The 20,573-nt window shown below is 36.0% G+C and overlaps 1 protein-coding gene across 11 annotated transcripts in view; it reads left to right on the forward strand.

Moving 5' to 3' along the window:
- The window catches only part of TRMT11 (tRNA methyltransferase 11 homolog), a 101,621-nt gene that overhangs the window by 20,527 nt on the left and 60,521 nt on the right, over window positions 1–20,573 (forward strand). For 5 of the 11 annotated variants that reach the window (XM_065543355.2, XM_005551742.4, XM_074037005.1 and 2 more), the window contains 5 exons: window positions 2,893–2,973; window positions 5,748–5,912; window positions 7,253–7,325; window positions 7,443–7,574; window positions 16,107–16,227. In XM_065543355.2, coding sequence (XP_065399427.1) covers window positions 2,893–2,973; window positions 5,748–5,912; window positions 7,253–7,325; window positions 7,443–7,574; window positions 16,107–16,227 — 572 coding nt within the window. Of the gene's footprint in view, window positions 1–1,344; window positions 1,459–2,892; window positions 2,974–3,157; window positions 3,247–5,747; window positions 5,913–7,252; window positions 7,326–7,442; window positions 7,575–16,106; window positions 16,228–16,982; window positions 17,064–20,573 lie in introns of those variants that run through there. The other 6 variants (XR_012433418.1, XR_012433416.1, XR_012433414.1 and 3 more) reach the window with 4 other exon arrangements.

Consider the following 20,573-nt stretch of genomic DNA (forward strand, 5'->3'; position numbering starts at 1 on the left):
ACATGGTAGACATTCAGTGAACTGTAATGGTTATCATTATTACTTTTTAATTATTATTTTGATAAGATTTTAGATGCCTTTTTGGTGAAAGATGTTAGATGTAGCTAATATTAAATGGTGATGATAAAGTGTTTGACCATAAACTTATTTTCTAGTACTCTTTTTGGCTAATTTCCAATATACTAATAATTTGCAACTGTTGGCAGGTTATAGCAGCAGGCAAGGGAATTGAAATATAAAATTATAAATGTCTAATTCTTTGTTTATAATTAAAAGAATATGTGCAAGTGTATGCCAGTTGCTTTAGGTAGCACAGAGCTCTGCAGCAATAGATCTGATTCCCTCTCATCCCCTCTGTCAAGTGAGTCAGCTCTTCCAGTGATGAGAATTCACCCAGGAGACTAATGTGTACTCCTTGGCCATGTCTACCTTCAGATGACCTGTAGGTCGAAGGGAAAGGAGTGTAGCTCCTTTTGAAGTTTTATCATTGCAAAATAGTGGACACAGAAACCAGGTGTTAGGGAACTAACACTCTCTTCCCTGGTTCTGGGAAGAGAAAATGGGGAGAAAAAGAGAGGGTTAGGAGAGTGAGATAATGATCTCTGTAGGTTTGTATAATAATCTCTTTCCCATTTTTTTCCCATTACCCTTTGTAGTCCCCTTTTCCTGGAATCTCATGGTTTGTCTAATAGGAATCCCATTGCCTAGCCATATTCTTTTGCTCAGCCTGCTAGTTTAATTTATTTAAGTAGAATTCTTTTTTTAAAAAAAGATAAAATAGATGCAATAATATTGCCATTTTTCTTTCTTTTTTTCTCTCAGCAAAACCAAAACCCGGTCTCTCATTTCTCCACATTTGCAAAGCTTTCCAGTTCTCTAAAGATGAAAATCATGAATTAGTTTTTACATCGTGGAATAAATTCGATTCTTATTGTATTATTTTGCTTGTAAGATATTACCCTACCCTTAAAGTGCTCATTGCGATTTAAGTAATGAGAAATTGAAACACCGAGTTGCTAGCATAGATCACATATGCAGTATTTTTACTTTTGGTAACATAAAAAGAAATGGGTGAGTCATGTTACTTGCCTCCTTGACACTTCACTTTTTTTAGCACCCCTTTTTCTGCCAAAAGACCCCCTCAAAAAGCTCAAACTGAGGTATAACTAAATGTAAGAAGTGCTTCAATTTAATCAAAAGAACAACTAGATGACTACCAATGATTACCCAGTGACCAGTTCAGATAAGCTAATTTATTATGATTTTATTAAAAAAAAATAAAAGCTTAAAAGGCATGAAGTTAAGTATCAGATGCAGTCTAACAGATTATTCATCTCCTTTCAGCAGTGTACTTGTAGATTGGGTCTTCTCAAAATTCACTGTAACCAAATGGATAAGGTTCTGTTTAAGGAAGCACAGGAAAGCTTTTCTGTTCCCCTTGACAACTAGTTCTTCTAGGTGAGTATCTGCCTTAATTGGCAGAATTGTAGTAATTCCTTGTAATTTGGGTGAAGTGACTTTGTGAATATTCCAAGTCATCACTTATGCTGCCTTTTCTAAATATGGAGTGTTCCATTTCCAGAGTAAGAATTACAAGGACTTTTTAACCTTCCCTCTCACATGAATGCTTTTTGTAGTTAGTATGAGAGGACGTAGGTTTTGGTTTCTGCTGTACTTTTAGTCTTTCATTTCTCTTCTTCATGGGTTCCAATAGGAACTAGTCAGTTACAATATTTTCATGAACAAAGTATTTTTAACTCCATGCTACCAGACTGTTTTAAATGGCTATGGAAGGCACACCATTAATTTATGGATCTTGACCCTCCAGAGGCACTACCCATCTTACTTGCAGAGATTACATCTCAAAAGGATATAAGGGAAAGAGCCCTAGTTTTTTTTACCCTTGTCCAAGTCTGTGCATATTTTGTAGTCTAAGAATATATTTATGATTTCAGCTTGACTAGCAGGCCTTCCTAGAGTATAGCTAGATAAGACTTACCCAAGCACTAAAAGCATTTTAATTCGAATGATTAAAAAAAGTGAAGTTTAATTAAAAGTACAATTATTAAAAGTTTAGTTAATTTTGTACAATTTTTTTCTTAATTTAAAAATACTATTACCTTTTATTTTAAAGAGTTTCATTATTTAACCTTTATTAAGATTTCTCTTCATGCATGAGCTGGTCACATCTGTCACATTATTTTGACTAGTCAGATTGTGTTGGGACAGTTGTTCTTACTTTGGTCACAGCACTAATAAAAAGTTTATTAATTATTTTGTGCATGTTTGATAACTGTTATTGAGAAATTTATATTTACAGTTTAAAACGAGATAATTACTTGATTGGTTACAGGAGTAACTATATTAAAATAGATAATTCTTACAAAAATTAAAATATGTCCTAACCTTTTAATTTCTGTAAGAACTAATGTCTCACATATTAATTATGCCCTCTTTATTTGTCTGAAACTCTGACTTCAGTGGGAATCGAGCCTAGTTGTCAGAATTTATTCTATTTATTGCCAGCTCTTTGTGTAAACAGTCTTATATGCTCATTTTTAAGAAAGGAGCAAAATGCTTTTGTGTACAGCTCTCAAAATAAGATGAAAATGTCTCAATATACATTATTTTGACCAAAAAAAAAAAAAAAAAGATAAAATAGTGCTATTTAAAATAATGATGCCAAGGTATACATTAATTTCGTAACCAGTTTAGTGAATATAGCTTAGGGGTTTGTTTTTTCAGTCCTGAGGCTTACTAAATATGTTATGACCAATGTCATTCTAGGATACTCTGCCTGCAGCTAGTTTCTAAGACTGGATGAAGTTAAATGGGAATGAACAGGAGTTTGGGACTTGCTGGTTAACAGGTCAAAATTGTGTGATTTTTCAGGTGGCCTCCTGATAGCATCTGCTCATTTTGGTGCATATGTATATGGGACAGACATAGACTACAACACAGTTCATGGCTTGGGTGAGTAGAGATTATAACAGTGTTATAGTCATTGCTGTAGTACCAAATGTACCTTTAAAAATACAGTTGACCCTGGAAGAACACAAGTTTGAATTGAACAGGTCCACTTATACTCAGATTTCTTTCCATCTCTGCCACTCCTGAAACAACAAGACCAATCCCTCCACTTCCTCTTCCTCCTCAGCCTACTCAGCATGAAGATGATGAGGATGAAGCCCTTTATGATGATCCACTTCCACTTCATGAATAATAAATATATTTTTACTAAGTAAAGTAAGTATAACAGTTGGCTATTAGTAGTTAAGTTTTGGGGGAGTCAAAAGATATATGCATATTTTTGACTGTGTGAGGAGTTGGCACCCCTAACCCCCCATGTTGCTTGAGGGTCAACTGTAGTTTTAGATGGCATTATTTTAATCTTCAGATACAAAATTGTGATATAATTTTACCTGTTTTTATAAGACTTCATTGGATATCTACTTTTATGAAGTAATCCAGTGTGTACAGAGTGATTTCCTGGGGGAACACGAAGACGAATGAGAAAAAGTCCTGCTCTCAGAGGGTTTTAAGGAAGTGCAGGAAAGTGATTACCCAGTGACCAGTCCAGAGCTATAATTTATTAGTTATTATTAATAAATATGCATGATAATGAAACATATTTGGTTAAGGTTATCACCACTCATTTAAAGATTATCACCAAAATTATTCACTAAGCATACATTGAGTGTATACTGGATTGATAACTAGTCTTCGAGGTACTATTTATGTTTCTAATTTCATAACTGACCAAAACCTCTTTAAAGTAACTTTAAAGAATCTGCCTTGAACTGAGGGTACTTGAAAAGTCATTTGCTTTACCTTTCAGGTAATTATGGAAAATATTTTAAACTCTAGAAGCTTCAATAATGATGTGTGATTGGATAGAATTGAATCAAACTGAAAAAATATTTCCTTATAGCTTAATGTTATTAAACATGTCATTTGATTGGCGATTTTGAGATGGTTTGTGTTTATGTTGGTATTTCTTTGTAGTAACTGGGATCAGCCCTTGTAATACTCTTTTCCTTTTCCTCACCCACTGTAAGTTACTGTATTGGTGAGCATTTATTATGCTTTATTTTCTTTTGAGGAAGTAATTTGATAGCTTGTGCTGATGACCTGTCTTTTTTCCTACCTTGACTGTAAAGAATTTAGTAATACTTATTAGGAAAATGAGTTCTAATTTATTAGGTATAAATGGGCTAGCAAGAAAAAGATATTCTTTATCTGAAATTAGTTTTAAAAAGTGCTAAGAATTATTCCAATTTGCTTTTAGTAGAAGCAGTATATTTCTTTTAAGGAAATTGTCTTATATAATTTACTTGAATTTTTATTTATTAAAGTTATGTTTGGAAACTTACGTTGTAACCTTCAGTCTGCTGGGATAGAATTCTGATTGAGGTAGAGTTTCCTTAGAGCATATCCAAGGTACTGTTAGGTATGCTTCTGTTTCCTATTGTTCTAAACTCTTACTTTATCCTAAAATATTCTGAAATTTGTCCTGTTTTAAAAGTACAAAACTTTTTTTAGCAAATCTGTAGAGGCTTTCTAGCTACCACTTTGTTTTCCTCTTCTGTTTGCCAGAATGCTTCTTGAAAAACTACTGTAACTTGTTGTCTCCTGTTCTTCATCTTTCACTCTTTTCTGGCCATTATTTTCCAGCTTTTGTGCCTATCATTCTGCTGAAAACGCTTACAAAGGCCACAGATTTATAGCATTTGACAGTGTTGACCTTCATACAGCCGCTCTTGGTTTCCTTGAGATGGGTCTCGGCAGGTGGTACTTTCACTTTTTTGTTTCTTCTCAGTCTACTTGAGGCTCTGCAATTTTCTTTGATTTCTGTTTATTGATTTTTTTTTTTCCAGGCATCTACCTATTTTTGACCACTTCTCTTGTCACAATGCATGTTTTTCAGAATTATGTTGTTCTTCTTTTGATTTTATAAGAATAATTATAGAGCAAACATGTAACTACCTCCTAAGTGAACAAAAAGAATGTTATTCAGCCTTATGGAGTCAGTTTAAGATTATATACTGATAACTCCCAAGTCTGTATATTCTGGCCTTCAACTGCCTGCTGCATGTCTCCAACTGCGTATCTTTTTCTGAATGTTCTGCAGGTACCACAAGGTACACCAAGATTGGTATATCTCAAATGAATCTCATCTTTTTTTCTAAAGCTTGTTTTTCTTCCTGGTTTCTCCGATATTAATCACTGGTGTCATCATCCTAAACTATCATGTCTCCTATACAAGGAACTTACGAGCTTCTTCAGCCTTCCATCCACTCCTACTTTAACTTTCACTAGCAACGTCTCCATTTTGCCTCCCTTCTCCATGGTCACGACTGCGGCATTTCCCAAGTTCACTCTCTTCTTTTCTGTTTCACTTATCTGATTCATACTATCTCTACACAGGACTGTTTACTGCTGGAAGAAAGGAACCATATTCTCTTCAACTCACTCTTAACTACAAAAATCTTCATACTTGAAAATATCGAATGAATGTTTTAGGGCAGTTTTACTTGAAAGTTGACAGAGAAAGATAAGTTAGACATGAGTACATTTTACTGTTGAAATTAAAGTAACTACTTGTGTACATAAGATCAAGATTTTAAATGAAAGCAAATTTTGAATAAATGTAGGTTTCAGTGAGTTAAAACATTACTTTTTCTACATGACAGGAAATAAGAATACTCTGTTTAATACTTTCTCTCTTCTTTTTTCTTTCCTTTCAGGAAAGGCTACTAGGAAAAACCAGAAATGGAGAGGACCAGATGAAAACATTAGGGCCAATCTTCGTCAATATGGTTTAGAGAAGTATTACCTTGATGTCCTGGTTTCAGATGCATCTAAACCTTCCTGGAGGAAGGGCACATATTTTGATGCAATCATTACTGATCGTAAGTTTATTTTTATACAAAAGTAGGAGTAGTATTAGTAAAATTTACCAACACATGCACAAAATGCCAACTTGTCAGTGTTTCTCCCATCCACCCCCAGCTTCCTCATCTTGCAAGGAGAAACTTAGGAAGGTAGAGTGGATTACATACTTAACTACATTGTTAAAGGTTTACTGTTTTGTTTTTCTAAACTAATATATTGACTTGCCATCCACTTTTATATCCTTTTATATTAACTTGTCACCCATTTTTCCCTTCAGTTTATTTTTTTGAGGCATATATTTAGTATTTGTTTTTGTATTGACTATAATTGGTTATTATTATACCAACTGGAGCTCAAATGTCATTTGCAATTATGGTGTCAAATTTTGAAGAACAGAGTTTCGGATATCACACATTTCTCTATGTGTAAGCATTTGTGTTTTTGTGCTGCCTGTTTTCACTGGCATCTCCTTTCTAGCATTACAAGAAATTTGGGGTTCTGTGGAACCACTGGGCCTGTGAACCCACTGAGCTTCAGGAATGTGCATGAAAATTTATTTTCCCATGCCTCATGAGGTCGTGAGTTTTTTAGGCAGGCTATCTAAGAATAGGTCTGCCTTTTCTATATAGTATTTGACAGTAAATCTGTAAATAGTGGCAAAATTGAGCCCTTCTGTCTCAGCTCTCTTTAGTTCTTTGCTAACTTAGATTTTTTTCAAATGTAACAAAAGAAAAGTTATCAAGGCATTATGGTTTCAGTGTGAATATACTTTATGAAAATTTGGTGATTTTTAAAAGGTAACAGTTTGCTTTATTATTTGCTCTCCCACTCTGTTTACTTATATAAAATACATTTTTTTTTTCTGATCAATTTGAGAGTAAGTGGTATACATTGTGGCCTATTACTCCTGTACTTCAATGTGTATTTACTAAGAATAAAGATAGCCTCTTGGTAAAAATGCAGTTACCAATTTCAGTAAATTGATAAAATACTTTCATCTACAGTTTGCCATTCAGTTTTGTCAATTGACTCAGTAATAGCTTTTATGGCATATATTTTCCCTCTAGGACAGGATCTACTCTAGGGTCAGGTATTGCATTTAGTAATGATACCTTTTAGGCCTCTAATTTGTAACACTTCCACAGCTTTTCTCAATGACTTTTATGATGTTGACATATTTTAAGAAGACAGTTGCTCCTCCCCCAAGTCTTTATGTTGTACATTTTCAGTTGGATTTGTGCATCGGTGATGCTGCGTTCTTCTCAGGGTGTCACGTTTGAAGGCAACATGGCTCTTTGTCCTTGATCAGTGATTTGGTGACTTTTGACTATCTGTGTTACCTTTGTTTTCTGTGTAGCTCCATATGGTATCAGAGAATCTACAAGAAGAACAGGTTCACAGAAGGAGATACCAAAGGGGATAGAAAAATGGTAAGTGAAATTTAAATATGATGTGTTACTACTTTGAGAAGAAGCATGTAGCTTCCCTGATAACTTAGCATTCTTAAAAATGTTCACTGATTTTGAAATTTTGTTTCTTTTGTGTAGTCCAGGAAGCCATGTTCCTGTTTCCTTGAGTTATCATCTGAGTGATATGTTTCTTGACCTGTTAAACTTCGCAGCTGAGACCCTCGTGTTGGGTGGAAGACTAGTCTATTGGTTACCGGTGTATACGCCAGAGTATGTAATCTTAATTTTATTTTTAATGTCATTTTTCTTACAATATTTGCATATCTACTATAATTTTTTCTTCATCTCTTCTTGCATTTGGTGCATCTTTGTATTTAATTTGTAATAGCCTTTGTTTGCCTTCAAATGTGTATAAAATAGTCTTTTTATTTATTTATTTATTGAGACAAGGTCTTGCTCTGTCACCCAGGCTGGAGTGCAGTGGTGCGATCATGACTCACTGCAGCCTTGACCTCCCAGGCTCAAGTGATCCTCCCACCTCAGCCTCCTGAGTATCTGGGACTACAGGCATACGTCACCACGCTCAGCTATTTTTTTTTTTTTTTTTTTAATTTTTTTGTAGAGATGGAATCTCACCATGTTGCCCAGGTTGGTTTTAAAGTTCTAGGCTCAAGTAGTTCACCTGCCTCAGCCTCTCAAAGTGTTGTGATTATAAGGGTGAGCCACTGTACTCAGCTTCCCTCTTTTCATCAACTGAATTGTTTTGACCTTGTTATTTTATATCAGGGGGCAAACCATGGCCTATGGACCAGATATGGTCCTCAGCCTGTGTTTGTAAGGTTCTTGAGCTAGGACTAGTTTTTAGATTTTTAAAGGTTGTTAAAAAATATCCACACACAATAATATGTGACAGAAACATACAGTATGTGACCCACAAAATCTGCAATATTTACTCTCTGGCCCTTTATAGAAAAGGTTTTGCCAGCCCTTATTGTACCCTACACTTAGCTCAATACCTGTTGATCACAGCTGTTTTACAGCTCTTTTGCCAGTCTTTAGAGGTAATTTTCAACTGCTTAGCTAAAGGATTCATGCATCTACTACCTTCTAATGCTAGCTTTAATATATATTGGCTATTATGATTATCTTAAATACAATAAATCAAAAGCTAAGACCAAAATAAGAGCTGTGCATATATTTAAAGCCCTGATTATGTTTAGCATTATTACTTTGAGTTTTGTTATTCAGTAACTATTAAATATAAATAAAGCTATATATATTAATAGTAAAAGAGAAGATGTTTGAACAAGATGGAATCTTTAAATTTGAAAGGTATTGCCAAGCCCAGTAGGTTATTTCTTCAATCTGCCATAGATATATTTTTTAATACAATTATTTTAATTCCTATATTTGTATTTTATTTTATTTTATTTATTTTTTGAGACAGGATTTCGTTTTGTCACCCAGACTGGAGTACAGTGGCATGATCTCATCTCACTGCGACCTCCACCTCCTGGGTTCAAGCGATTCTCCCACCTCAACCTTCTGAGTAGCTGAGATTACAGGCGCACGCCACCACGCCCCGCGAAGTTTTATATTTTTAATAGAGACAGAGTTTCACTGTGTTGGCCAGGCTGGTCTTGAACTCCTGACCTGAAGTGATCCACCCACCTTGGCCTCCCAAAGGATTATAGGCATGAGCCACTGTGTCCGGCCAATTCCTATATTTACTATACATAATTATACAGTGGTAACTGTCTTTTTCTACAAAGATCGGTAGTCCCTCAGCATTTGGGACCCTCAGCTATTTCTTGTTGTTTGTTTTACAAATGCTGTATTTAAAACTACCATGGCCTCAGTTTAGTTATGCATTTCATTATCAGCTGATAAGAGAGAATACATTTGTACCCAGACCCCTTAACACTGAGTTTGTTTTGTTGCTAATGGTAATCTCATTTAACCTGTTTTAGAAATGAGGAAACTTAATTCCAAGGAGCGAAATGATCTATATAAAATTAAAAGCCAGCTAGCTAATTTGTTTCCTTATTCCCAGTGCTGTATTCACTTAATTCAACATCCTGCCACATCTCCTATACTTAGTACATGAAATGATAGGTGAAGTTTTATTAATATTTTCAGATAAGACTATATTTGTTCATGTCTTTGTAGAAAGGGTTCCTACCTTAGACAAACTGAATTCCAGCAACAAGCTACTTGCTTTTTGTTTAATTCAAGTTGTAGGGCTAAAAGTAAAAAAAAAAATTACTGTGAAATAATTTCAAACTTACAGAAGTTTCAAATACAATACAGAAAACTCCCATCTCTACCCTTATCCAGATTTTCCCAATATTAACATATATCTACCTCCCCTGACTCCTGCACGTATCTGTTATCACTAATCTTTTTGAAACCATTTGAGAAGTCATTGGTATGGTGCCCTCTTACCTCTATATATGTCATTGTATTTTTCAGAAACAAGAACATTCCTATCTAACCATGATCAACCCTCCAAGTCTGGAAGTTAGCATTGATAACAGTATTCCACCCAGATCATAGACCCCATTCAAATTTTACCAGTTGCAATCCATGTAGGAAACTGTACTGTAATCATCTATCCTATCTTTTTTGGTCTTCTCTGGTCCAGAATATTTTCTGTCTTTCCATATCTTTTGTATCCTTGGAAGTTTTGTAGAAGACCTGGCTTATATTCTGAGGGTTGACTCTCAGCCGGGGCCATCTGATATTTATTCTATGACCAGACTGAGGTCATGCTTTCTTGGTAGGAATACCGCAGACATGATCTTTGCAGCACATCATAGGGCACACAAAGCCACTCCTCCTGGTAACGTTAACTTTGATTGTCTGGTCAGGCTCTTTTCTGACAGATTTCTCCTCTCTGAATCATCATTTTCTTCTTTGATTTGTATTTTATGGGGAAACAACAAGATTACACGAATATCTTGTTTTTCATCAAACCACTACTCAGATTGATGACTCCATTGTTGACAGCCACTGCTGTGGTAGTTGCCAAATGATTCTTCTATTCCATAATTTCTTCTGTATTTGGAAGTTGGTATTCTGTAAGAAAGAGCTTTTCTTTCTGCCCCATTTACTTCATTAATTATTTATAGTGGTATGGAGTCATGGATTCCTGTATTATTCATTGGGTTGTAATTTATTATTAGTAGTATTTTGTTGCTCAAATTGTCACAGATTTGACCAGAGGGAGTTTCTTTGAGCTGGCTCTTCTGTCCTTTTGAAATATCCTCAGTAGTTTTTTATGTAATTCCTTCCTTTTTAGCATATCTGACTGTTCACTGTTTTGCAGTTTATGATTTAATTATAATTGAAATCATATGTGGTTAAGAATTTATTCTGGAGTTCTTTTATTCCTTTATAAAAAGTAATATTGGAGGTTCTTTAAACTGAATGTATTTCTAAAGACTTTAAAAAGTGGCCACTGGATATTTCTTCAATGACTTCTCTATTGTAGTAATTTTAGACGAGGGAAGATTTCCAAATACATATAACCAAAGTGATGTTTTAGAAAGGGAAAAGGGAGACATGTTGTAGTGATTTTTTTTTTTTTTGTCTTAGATGTTTTATCAATGTTTTATCAATGGATAGATTTCTTCTAGTTATGGGGCTAACACACGTGGAAAGACTATGGTGGCATTTATTTCCCTGAGTTTCTGGCCCCTGGAGAGAGTTATTTTCAGATCCCCTGATGTTCATTATTAGATTTCAATAGTGTCTTCTCTCTTTAAGCCTAAAGCGATCTTATTAATTATTAATAGTGAACCAAATTTGTATTGCGTTTATGCGAGAAAAATGAACTGTTTTCGTATTCAAGGTCTTTACTCTTTTGAAAATTCTTTACTGTTTTGAAAATAACACAGTATCAAGATGAATTTGAGTCTAAAGTCACCTGTAAAAGTTTGAAATAATATTCTTCTGAATTAAGCAGTTTAGAATTAGTTTAACTATGTTACATTGAAAATGTAGCTTTATATTAGACCAGGAATAAAAAGGAATTCAATTTACAGTTGTACCTTAGTGTAGTTTAATTTTAAGACTTTTGTATTTTTGGTGTGGTGGATGTAGGCTGTTAGTTCTATTACTGAATTAATTTACTCTCAGCCAAACCCTGTTATATGATTCAAGTTACACATTATAACCCAGTTCAGGTATTATTTTAATCCAGGATTGATAGAAAAGTATAAGACATAAAAGCAAAATACTGCCTAAAAGCTTAGTTGTATATGGAAAATTGTGAGAGCTAATGATTGAAAAGGATTTTCTCAGTGTTTGACAATGTAAATTGCAATAAAGAAACTGCTACTCAGAAACTTCTGCTGTTCTTTTTCCTTCTAGTCTAGACTCTCCCTACTCCAATATATCAGATTTTTTGCCAGCATCAAGATACTCTGTGCATTTTATGTCTTTTCACCTTTGTCTATTCTGACCCTACTGTTTGAGATGCCCTTTCTTCTTTCCTCAACTGGTAAAATTCTAGTCATTTTTCTAGGCCTGGCTTAATTGTCAACACTTCTGTGACACTTTCTCAAGATACTTCTCAGCAGAATTAATCAGTCCTTCCTCTGCACTCTCATAGTAGCTTGTTTTTACTGCTTATAGAGACTTAACACATAAAATTACTGTAGACTGTTGGTATTTGTGAGTTTATTATTTACAATTTTGACTACTTACAAATGACCCAGATTATCTGTGTTACAATCATGTGTATAGGGCGTCAATCCAGTGTGTACACGTACAGTCCAGGTATGTTTGATGTCATAGGAGTCAGTGTGCTACTGAGTGAGTGTAGCTGTTTGCCCAGGCTCCATATATCCATTTAGCTTTATCTAATTTCACTGTACACAGATAACTCCTGAAGTGATTAGAAATAGTGTTTCTTTATAAAAGATGACCTTTATAGAAATCCAGCTGCTAGTGTTAGTGCTGATATGATGACATACTTATATTAAAATTGCACATAGTACCCCCCCAATGTATATAATTTTAATTCATTAATTAAAAATTTTTGAAAAGGTGAGAAGCTAATAATGTGCCCCAAAGTAGGACTTGGAGATAAATTTTGATTGTAGTAAGATGAACTTTGCAGTGCCTATAATCAGTGAAGAGAACATGTTTTTCATCTCTTAGGAAAGAGGAAGAAGTGATTTTTTTTTCTTTTTTAAATTTATTTATTTATTATTATTATTATACTTTAAGTTCTAGGGTACATGTGCATAACGTGCAGGTTTGTTACATATGTATACTTGTGCCATGTTGGTGTGCTGCACCCATCAACTCGTCAGCACCCATCAACTCGTCATTTACATCAGGTATAACTCCAATGCAATCCCTCCCCCCTCCCCCCTCCCCATGATAGGCCCCGGTGTGTGATGTTCCCCTTCCCGAGTCCAAGTGATCTCATTGTTCAGTTCCCACCTATGAGTGAGAACATGCGGTGTTTGGTTTTCTGTTCTTGTGATAGTTTGCTAAGAATGATGGTTTCCAGCTGCATCCATGTCCCTACAAAGGACCCAAACTCATCCTTTTTTATGGCTGCATAGTATTCCATGGTGTATATGTGCCACATTTTCTTAATCCAGTCTGTCACTGATGGACATTTGGGTTGATTCCAAGTCTTTGCTATTGTGAATAGTGCTGCAATAAACATATGTCTGCATGTGTCTTTATAGCAGCATGATTTATAATCCTTTGGGTATATACCCAGTAATGGTATGGCTGGGTCATATGGTACATCTAGTTCTAGATCCTTGAGGAATCGCCACACTGTTTTCCAGAATGGTTGAACTAGTTTACAGTCCCACCAACAGTGTAAAAGTGTTCCTATTTCTCCACATCCTCTCCAGCACCTGTTGTTTCCTGACTTTTTAATGATTGCCATTCTAACTGGTGTGAGATGGTATCTCATTGTGGTTTTGATTTGCATTGGAAGAACTGATTTTTAAGCTGTTTTTAGTAAATGTTCAATCTTTGCAAAATCTGTTTCTCAAATGGAAGCTGAAATTCTAGTGACATTTGGAAAGTAGTTGAAGCATGAAGATTCACAGGAAAATGAGTGACAGTCAAAATTGATTCGCGGAAAATCTAGGGGCCTATGTACACAATTATTTTTGTTTTTTTTTTAAAAAAATTGAAATAGAATTTGCATACCATGAAACTCACCCTCTTAACGTATATAGCTTCATGGTTTTAGTTTATCCACAAAGTTGTGTGATTGTCACCACTAGGTAATTCCAGAACATTTTCTTCACCCCCGAGAAGTACCCCATAGACATTAGCAATTACCACCTCTGGCACCACTTGTCAGTCTCTGTGGATTTACCTATTAAGGATGATTTAGCTTTTAAATAGATAACTTGGATTGTAGGGGGATATTAATAAAAACGGGGAGTTAAGATAGGATTTGGTACTGTCGTAATGGCCCAGGCAAAATACAGATTTATGCCTTCTACTTAACCATTTGCCAGCATTCCACTGGAATGAAATATATTGGTAAATATACAGTGAATTATTTTTTATTTTATTTTATTTTATTTTGAGACAGAGTTTCGCTCTTGTTGCCCAGGCTAGAGTGCAGTGGTGTGATCTTGGCCCACTACAACCTCCAACTCTCAGGTGTGAGCGATTCTGCTGCTTCAGCCTTCCAAGTAGCTGGTATTACAGGCATGTGCCACCATGCCTGGGTAATTTTGTATTTTTAGCAGAGACGGGGTTTCACCATGTTGGCCAGGCTGGTCTCGAAATTCTGACCTCAGGTGATCCACCCGCCTTGGCCTCCCAAAGCTCTAGGATTACAGGTGTGAGCCACCACACCCAGCTGAATACTTTTTTAACTGCTGTTTTTAATCTTTTTAGTATAATACTTTGGGAGTATATTGTTAAATTGATTAGCTCATTAATAGAATAATTGTTAAAAGTGAATTAAGATTGAGTCAGAAAAGATAATATGAAACATGCAAATATGTTTTTCTGCTGTTAAACCAAATGCAGCAACTTAGTTCAGCAGTTTAGCATCATTCATGCCATAGATGTTAATTAAAATTGTATTGGTTTTGTACTTTGGGATTGGATTGTTAAATTTGTTTTTTGGGTTTTATAGTTATATTAGGGATATAAGCATGAAGAATTTATATCGAATTTATGCTTGTGCATATTTAAGTGACACTTTAATAAAAAAATACTTTAAGTCAGTCCACCAGGAAGTAAAAGATTTTTTTCCTTTTAAAAATAGTATATTACTTAGTTTGACACATACTGTTTCCAGCATCTATAGATCCTACGGTTTGTAAGCGTAAGTTTAAGGCTATATCTTCTCTCTGTTAGCACTTATTATTTTAGTCTCACCCATGGTGTAGAATATATTCTTTCTACTGTACTCCAGCCTGGGCAACAGAGCAAGATCCTGTCTCTGAAAAAGAAAAAAAAGAATGTATTCTTTCATGTCGTAAATGTATTGCATGAGGATTCAAAATTTGATATCAGTGTTACAAGAAGTACAACATTTCTGGCTATGTAGTGAACATTAAAGAATTACTAGATGAGGTGAAATCTGAAGTGCTCATTACTTGTCGGAAAGCTCTAGGAAGAAGTCAGAGAATGACTTCAAGATAATTCTTTCCACTGATAATAAAATGAAGTGCATTATGAATGATGCTTGGGAAGTGGGTGATGATGGGTTTGAGCATATGATTGAGGTAATAGGGAGAGCTCGTTGAATGTCAGTGGGACCTAGAAAAGTTCATGAAAGAGTAGTGGGGAAAACAGTGTTGATGCATTAAAACAGGTAGCTGAGATTGTCGTCCTTTACATGAAAAACTAATCAGCACCTTTGCTATTTTGAATCAGACCTTTAAGATTACCTGTATAATAAATGTGTGCAGACACCATCCAAAAAGGCGTAAAAAATTGCAAAGGAAACAGAAATCCTGGCAACACAGTGTTCTTAAAAGTACCCATGCCTAGTGAGTTCCCTCCTTTGCTGTTCTTTCACATTCTGTTCCGTAGCTGTTTCTCCCACCTCTGTTACCTATTTCTTTGGCCAAGATTTATGCTAAGCTGTCAGATGCCAGATTCTGAACTCCTGCTATTGACTGTCCTGCTTTCTGGATGTTGTCATCATCTTTATCCATGTAGGACATGTGCTGTACAGCAGCAGTCTCCACCACTCATTGGCATATTTTTGTTTTATTTCCTGGTTCATATGACCAGAAGACTGATGTAATCTGTAGCGTTTATTTTAGTTGTAGTTTATTTGAATAATGTTACAAATAACTTTAGTTCTATATGTACAAACATAATAGAGGTCTCAAGATGTTATTAAAATTTTGCAGGGGCACTTCATTTTAGAGGGGAAAGTATATGCTGTAGTGGATTTTACACTTTGGGAATTTATAAAAATCTACAGATGGTCAGTCTTTCGTGAATGTCAAGGGATGTTCTTGAGTGTATTTTTGTCTACTCTTATGGAGTTCTGTAGGGTGGAATCACCTTGTACTTCTGTGGTTTAAATGTTTGGCGTTCTTCAACAAAACGTACTTATAATATTTCTCTCTTATTCTACAGGTAAAACATTTAACTGCATTTTTGGGATATGATAAAATTAAGCTACTTTGCTTATAGATAGTTATGGATCATGTGGATAGTTAGCAGGTGTGGGGAAAAAGAGCAGATAGTGGAAGAACATCTCACACTACGTTGGACGATCCCCATGATTCTTTGTGGGCCACACATGCGAGTGTTCCTAACAGTCAGCTGTTCTTCCTTCAGGTACACTGAAGAGATGGTGCCGTGGCACCCTTGCCTGAAACTCATTAGCAACTGCGAGCAGAAGCTTTCCAGTCACACATCAAGGCGCTTGATCACAATGGAAAAGGTGCAGAAATTTGAGGTAAATTGCTTTAGTATTTTTGGGATAAATTCTGAAAGAATCAAAAGTAGTTGTTTCTAAATAGTTTTTCTGTGATAGAGTTTGGAAATGTTATTCCGTGATATTTTAAAAATTACAGATGAATTTAGCAAGAGGCAGAAGTTGAAGAGATTTGTGCATCCACTTGGGATTGAAGGGTAGGAGCTGGATATAGACATAGACATTGAGAGGAGTTCAAATAGACGTTGACCCTCACTTCTCAGGCTTTATTTGACATCCTTGTTGCTAACTCAGTTATAAAACAGCATTCTTAGACAACTGTTATCTAATTAGCAATGTCCTAGTTACCATTTTTCTCCAAAAGCAGAACCTACTTGATTGCAGAGTGTAATGAAGAGAATATGTTGCTTTATAAATAAAGAGAGAAAGTAAATGTCCCCAGTTTGTTAGGGCCCAACACATTCTCTGTCTCTCTTTCTCTCTCTTACATACAAAATTCATTTAAGCTTAAGAAAGAACGAAACGTTTGTTATTTCATGCCCAGACGAGAGTTGACATGAATAGTGCCTCATAATGGAGCTTAATTAAATCTACAAAAGCTCTTTGGGCTGTACTTCTGTCGATTGACAACCAAAGCTCTCTTAATTTCACTGGAAACTTGGATGACCCCCATTCTTGCTTTGGACCTTTAGGGTAAGCAGAAGAAAGGTGGTACTGTGAAGATTCTTCCTTACTTTTTGTTTTGTTTTGAGACGGAGTTTCCCTCTTTCACCCAGGCAATCTTGGCTCACTGCATCCTCCACCTTCTGGTTTCACGTGATTCTCCTGCCTCAGCCTCCTGAGTAGCTGGAATTACAGGTGCCTGCCACTATGCCTGGCTAATTTTTGTTTTTTTTTGTATTTTTAGTAGAGACGGGGTTTCACCGTCCTGGCCAGGCTGGTCTTGAACTCCTGAGCTCTTGATCTGCCTGCTTTGGCCTCCCAAAGTGCTGGGATTACAGGCGTGAGCCACTGCTCCAGCCTGAAGATTTTCATACCCATCTGTAGCCTGCATTTGACTTGTTTTTATGTAGTTCCTATCTTACGGATTATTTCATAGTAATGAAAACTAATATTTGTATGGTGCCTTTTGCATATATTATATCATTGTTTTCATCCTTTTTATTTCCATTTGCTGTCTCTAATTTAGACCCTTATTACCATACACCTGGTTTATGTTCACAGTCTCCTAAATAATCTCCTTCATACCTCTAGTTTATATGTTAAATGCATCTTCCTAAAACACTGCATTCATTATGTCACTACCTTATGCAAAATATTTTTTTATTACTGAAAAATGTTCAGAATTTTCATTGTGATATAAACTATCTTCTGTAATCAGGCTCCAATATCAGGGCATTTCAGAAAGCTAACCTATACATCTATATAAGTAGTTGATTGGTATCTACTATATGTATATATAGGTATCTGTGTACCTACATATAAACATACGGATGTATAGATATATGTGGTGTAATTAAAATGAAAATGTACGGCAGTCATTTTTAAAACAAAAATACTAGAAGTTTATATTCAAATGACATCCTTGGAGTGGAATCTTTGTACTCATTCTATTTCTGTCATAATTTTTCAGCATATTCTTGAAACTTACCTTTAAGATTTGCCTTTAAAGAAGTTTTTTTTTTTATTAATCGGTTATTTTGTTTTATAGTAACACCTTGCTTTTCTTAAAATGATTTTACTGGACTTTGCTGCTCTTATTTTATACCAGACCAATGATTTAAAGTTGTTTTTGGAAATCAAATTCTATTTCTTTTTTTTTTGAGACGGAGTCTCACGCTGTTGCCCAGGCTGGAGTGCAGTGGCGCGATCTCGGCTCACTGCAAGCTCCGCCTCCTGGGTTCACGCCATTCTCCTGCCTCAGCCTCCTGAGTAGCTAGGACTACAGGCTTCCGCCACCGCGCCCGGCTAATTTTTTGTATTTTTAGTAGAGACGGGGTTTCACTGTGGTCTCGATCTCCTGACCTTGTGATCCGCCCGCCTCGGCCTCCCAAAGTGCTGGGATTACAGGCTTGAGCCACCGCGCCCGGCCTCAAATTCTATTTCAAGGATGATGATTTGCCATTAAACCATTAAACATTTAAAACATTACAGATTCAGAAATTCTATAAATAGTTTCCAAATTGGCATCATTACAGCCTTCCAGAATGAAAGTTTTAAATGAGTAACATTTATTTGGGCATACAGTAGAAGCCCTCTTATCTAACGTCCATTTCAAACCCTGTCGATTAACCAATACTGGCCATTCCTTCTGTAAAACACACTGCCTGGGCCGGGTGCAGTGGCTCTCGTCTGTAATCCCAGCACTTTGGGAGGCCGAGGTGGGCGGATCACGAGGCCAGGAGTACGAGACCAGCCTGGCCAACATAGTGAAACCCTGTCTCTACTAAAAATACAAAAATTAGCTGGGCATGGTGGCACACACCTGTAGTCCCAGTGACTTGGGAGGCTGAGGCAGGAGAATCGCTTGAACCGGGAGGTGGAGGTTGCAGTGAGCCGAGATTGTGTCACTGCACTCCAGCCTGGAGACAGAGCGAGACTCCGTCTCAAAACAAACAAACAACAACAACAAAATAAATTATTTAATAAATTATTGCCTGATGCAATAATATGTTGTATGTTGAATACTTTCAGCTGGTGAGTCGCTTGATCTCTACTATTCATATACAGTACTTCTGCTTCTATCAGCTGATTTATTTGTTTAACGAGTCTATTGTGGTATTCTCAGAGCTGTTTATGCCAATTATATTTGTTACAATAATTATGTAATCTACTTAAATACTAGTTAGACCAGTGAAATATTTGTGTAAGAATACAATTGTAATTTCTGTAAAAACTAAGTTAATGCTTTAGAAAGAACAAAGTGAGTTGCTAAAAAAAAAAAAAAGACTTGAATTGGGAATGACTTTGAAAAAAGTAACTGCAATCTAGGTTTTTGCACCCAGATTGCTTTGTAAGGTCTTGCATCATTTTATAGAAGCCAAAACTAGAATTCTTTATAGGTCTTGATTCTGTATGAATATATACAAATGAATATTGTTTTTTAAGTTAAAGTAAGTTTAATATGTTTACAAAGCATTTTAATTTCTTCCTGCTTTTATTCTATTTATCCAGTTAGCTAATTGTATTAGTGTGCTTGGGCTGCCATAACCAAATACCACAGACTGGGTGACTTAACAGAAATTTATTTTCTCACAGTTCTGGAGGCTGGAAATTCAAGATTAAGGTGTCAGCAGACTTAGCTTCTTGCAGGTGTTCACTGTCTCACTGTTCTCACAAGGCCTTTCCTTTGTGCATCTGCACTTCCAGTGTCTGTTCCTCTTCTTTTTGTTTTGGATTTAGACAGTGTCTCACTCCGTCACCCAGACTAGAATACAGTGGCACTATTATACCTTACTGTAACCTCAAACTCCAGGGCTCAAGCCATCCTCCAGTCTCATCTGTCTTCCTCTTCTTAAAAGAATGAGAGTCCTATTGGATTAAAGCCCCACCTTTAAGATTTCATTTATGTGTAATTACTTCCTTAAAGGCCCTGTCTTCAAATACAGTCATATTGAGGGTTAGGGACTCAACATATGAATTTTAGGGTAGAACAGAATATTCATTCCATTATACTAACGATTACCAATGTCCATCACATTGAATAAGAGGAGTCTGTTGTATGTTAGAGGATGCTTTTTTTTCTCCTCTCCTAGTCACTTACTTCTCATGTATATGTTTGTCTTTTGGTATTTTAAAGGATGTAAGGCATTTTGATAATTCAGATGGTAACATTACAGCTCTTAGAAATCATAGCATTTAAGGCCAGGCGCGGTGGCTCAAGCCTGTAATCCCAGCACTTTGGGAGGCCGAGACAGGGGGATCACGAGGTCAGGAGATCGAGACCATCCTGGCTAACATGGTGAAACCCCGTCTCTACTAAAAAATACAAAAAATTAGTCGGGTGCGGTGGTGGGCGCCTGTAGTCCCAGCTACTCGGGAGGCTGAGGCAGGAGAATGGCGTGAACCCGGGAGGCGGAGCTTGCAGTGAGCTGAGATCCGGCCACTGCACTCCAGCCTGGGCGACAGAGCAAGACTCCGTCTCAAAAAAAAAAAAAAAAAAGAAATCATAGCATTTAATAGAATCATTCGAGTTAGTAATATAATAGTAACTAACATTTATGTGCCAGGCACATGAGTAATACATGTAAAAAGCAAGCATTACTTATAGATTTTGCAGTTTTAGGTCGTGATATTAGAAAGAAAAGTAAATGGCATTAGCATTCTTTATTTTGTGGCCTACATAAATAGTATTCCAAAGAATTAGG

This window comes from Macaca fascicularis, chromosome 4 (genome assembly GCF_037993035.2).
Source record: "Macaca fascicularis isolate 582-1 chromosome 4, T2T-MFA8v1.1".
NCBI lineage: Eukaryota > Metazoa > Chordata > Mammalia > Primates > Cercopithecidae > Macaca > Macaca fascicularis.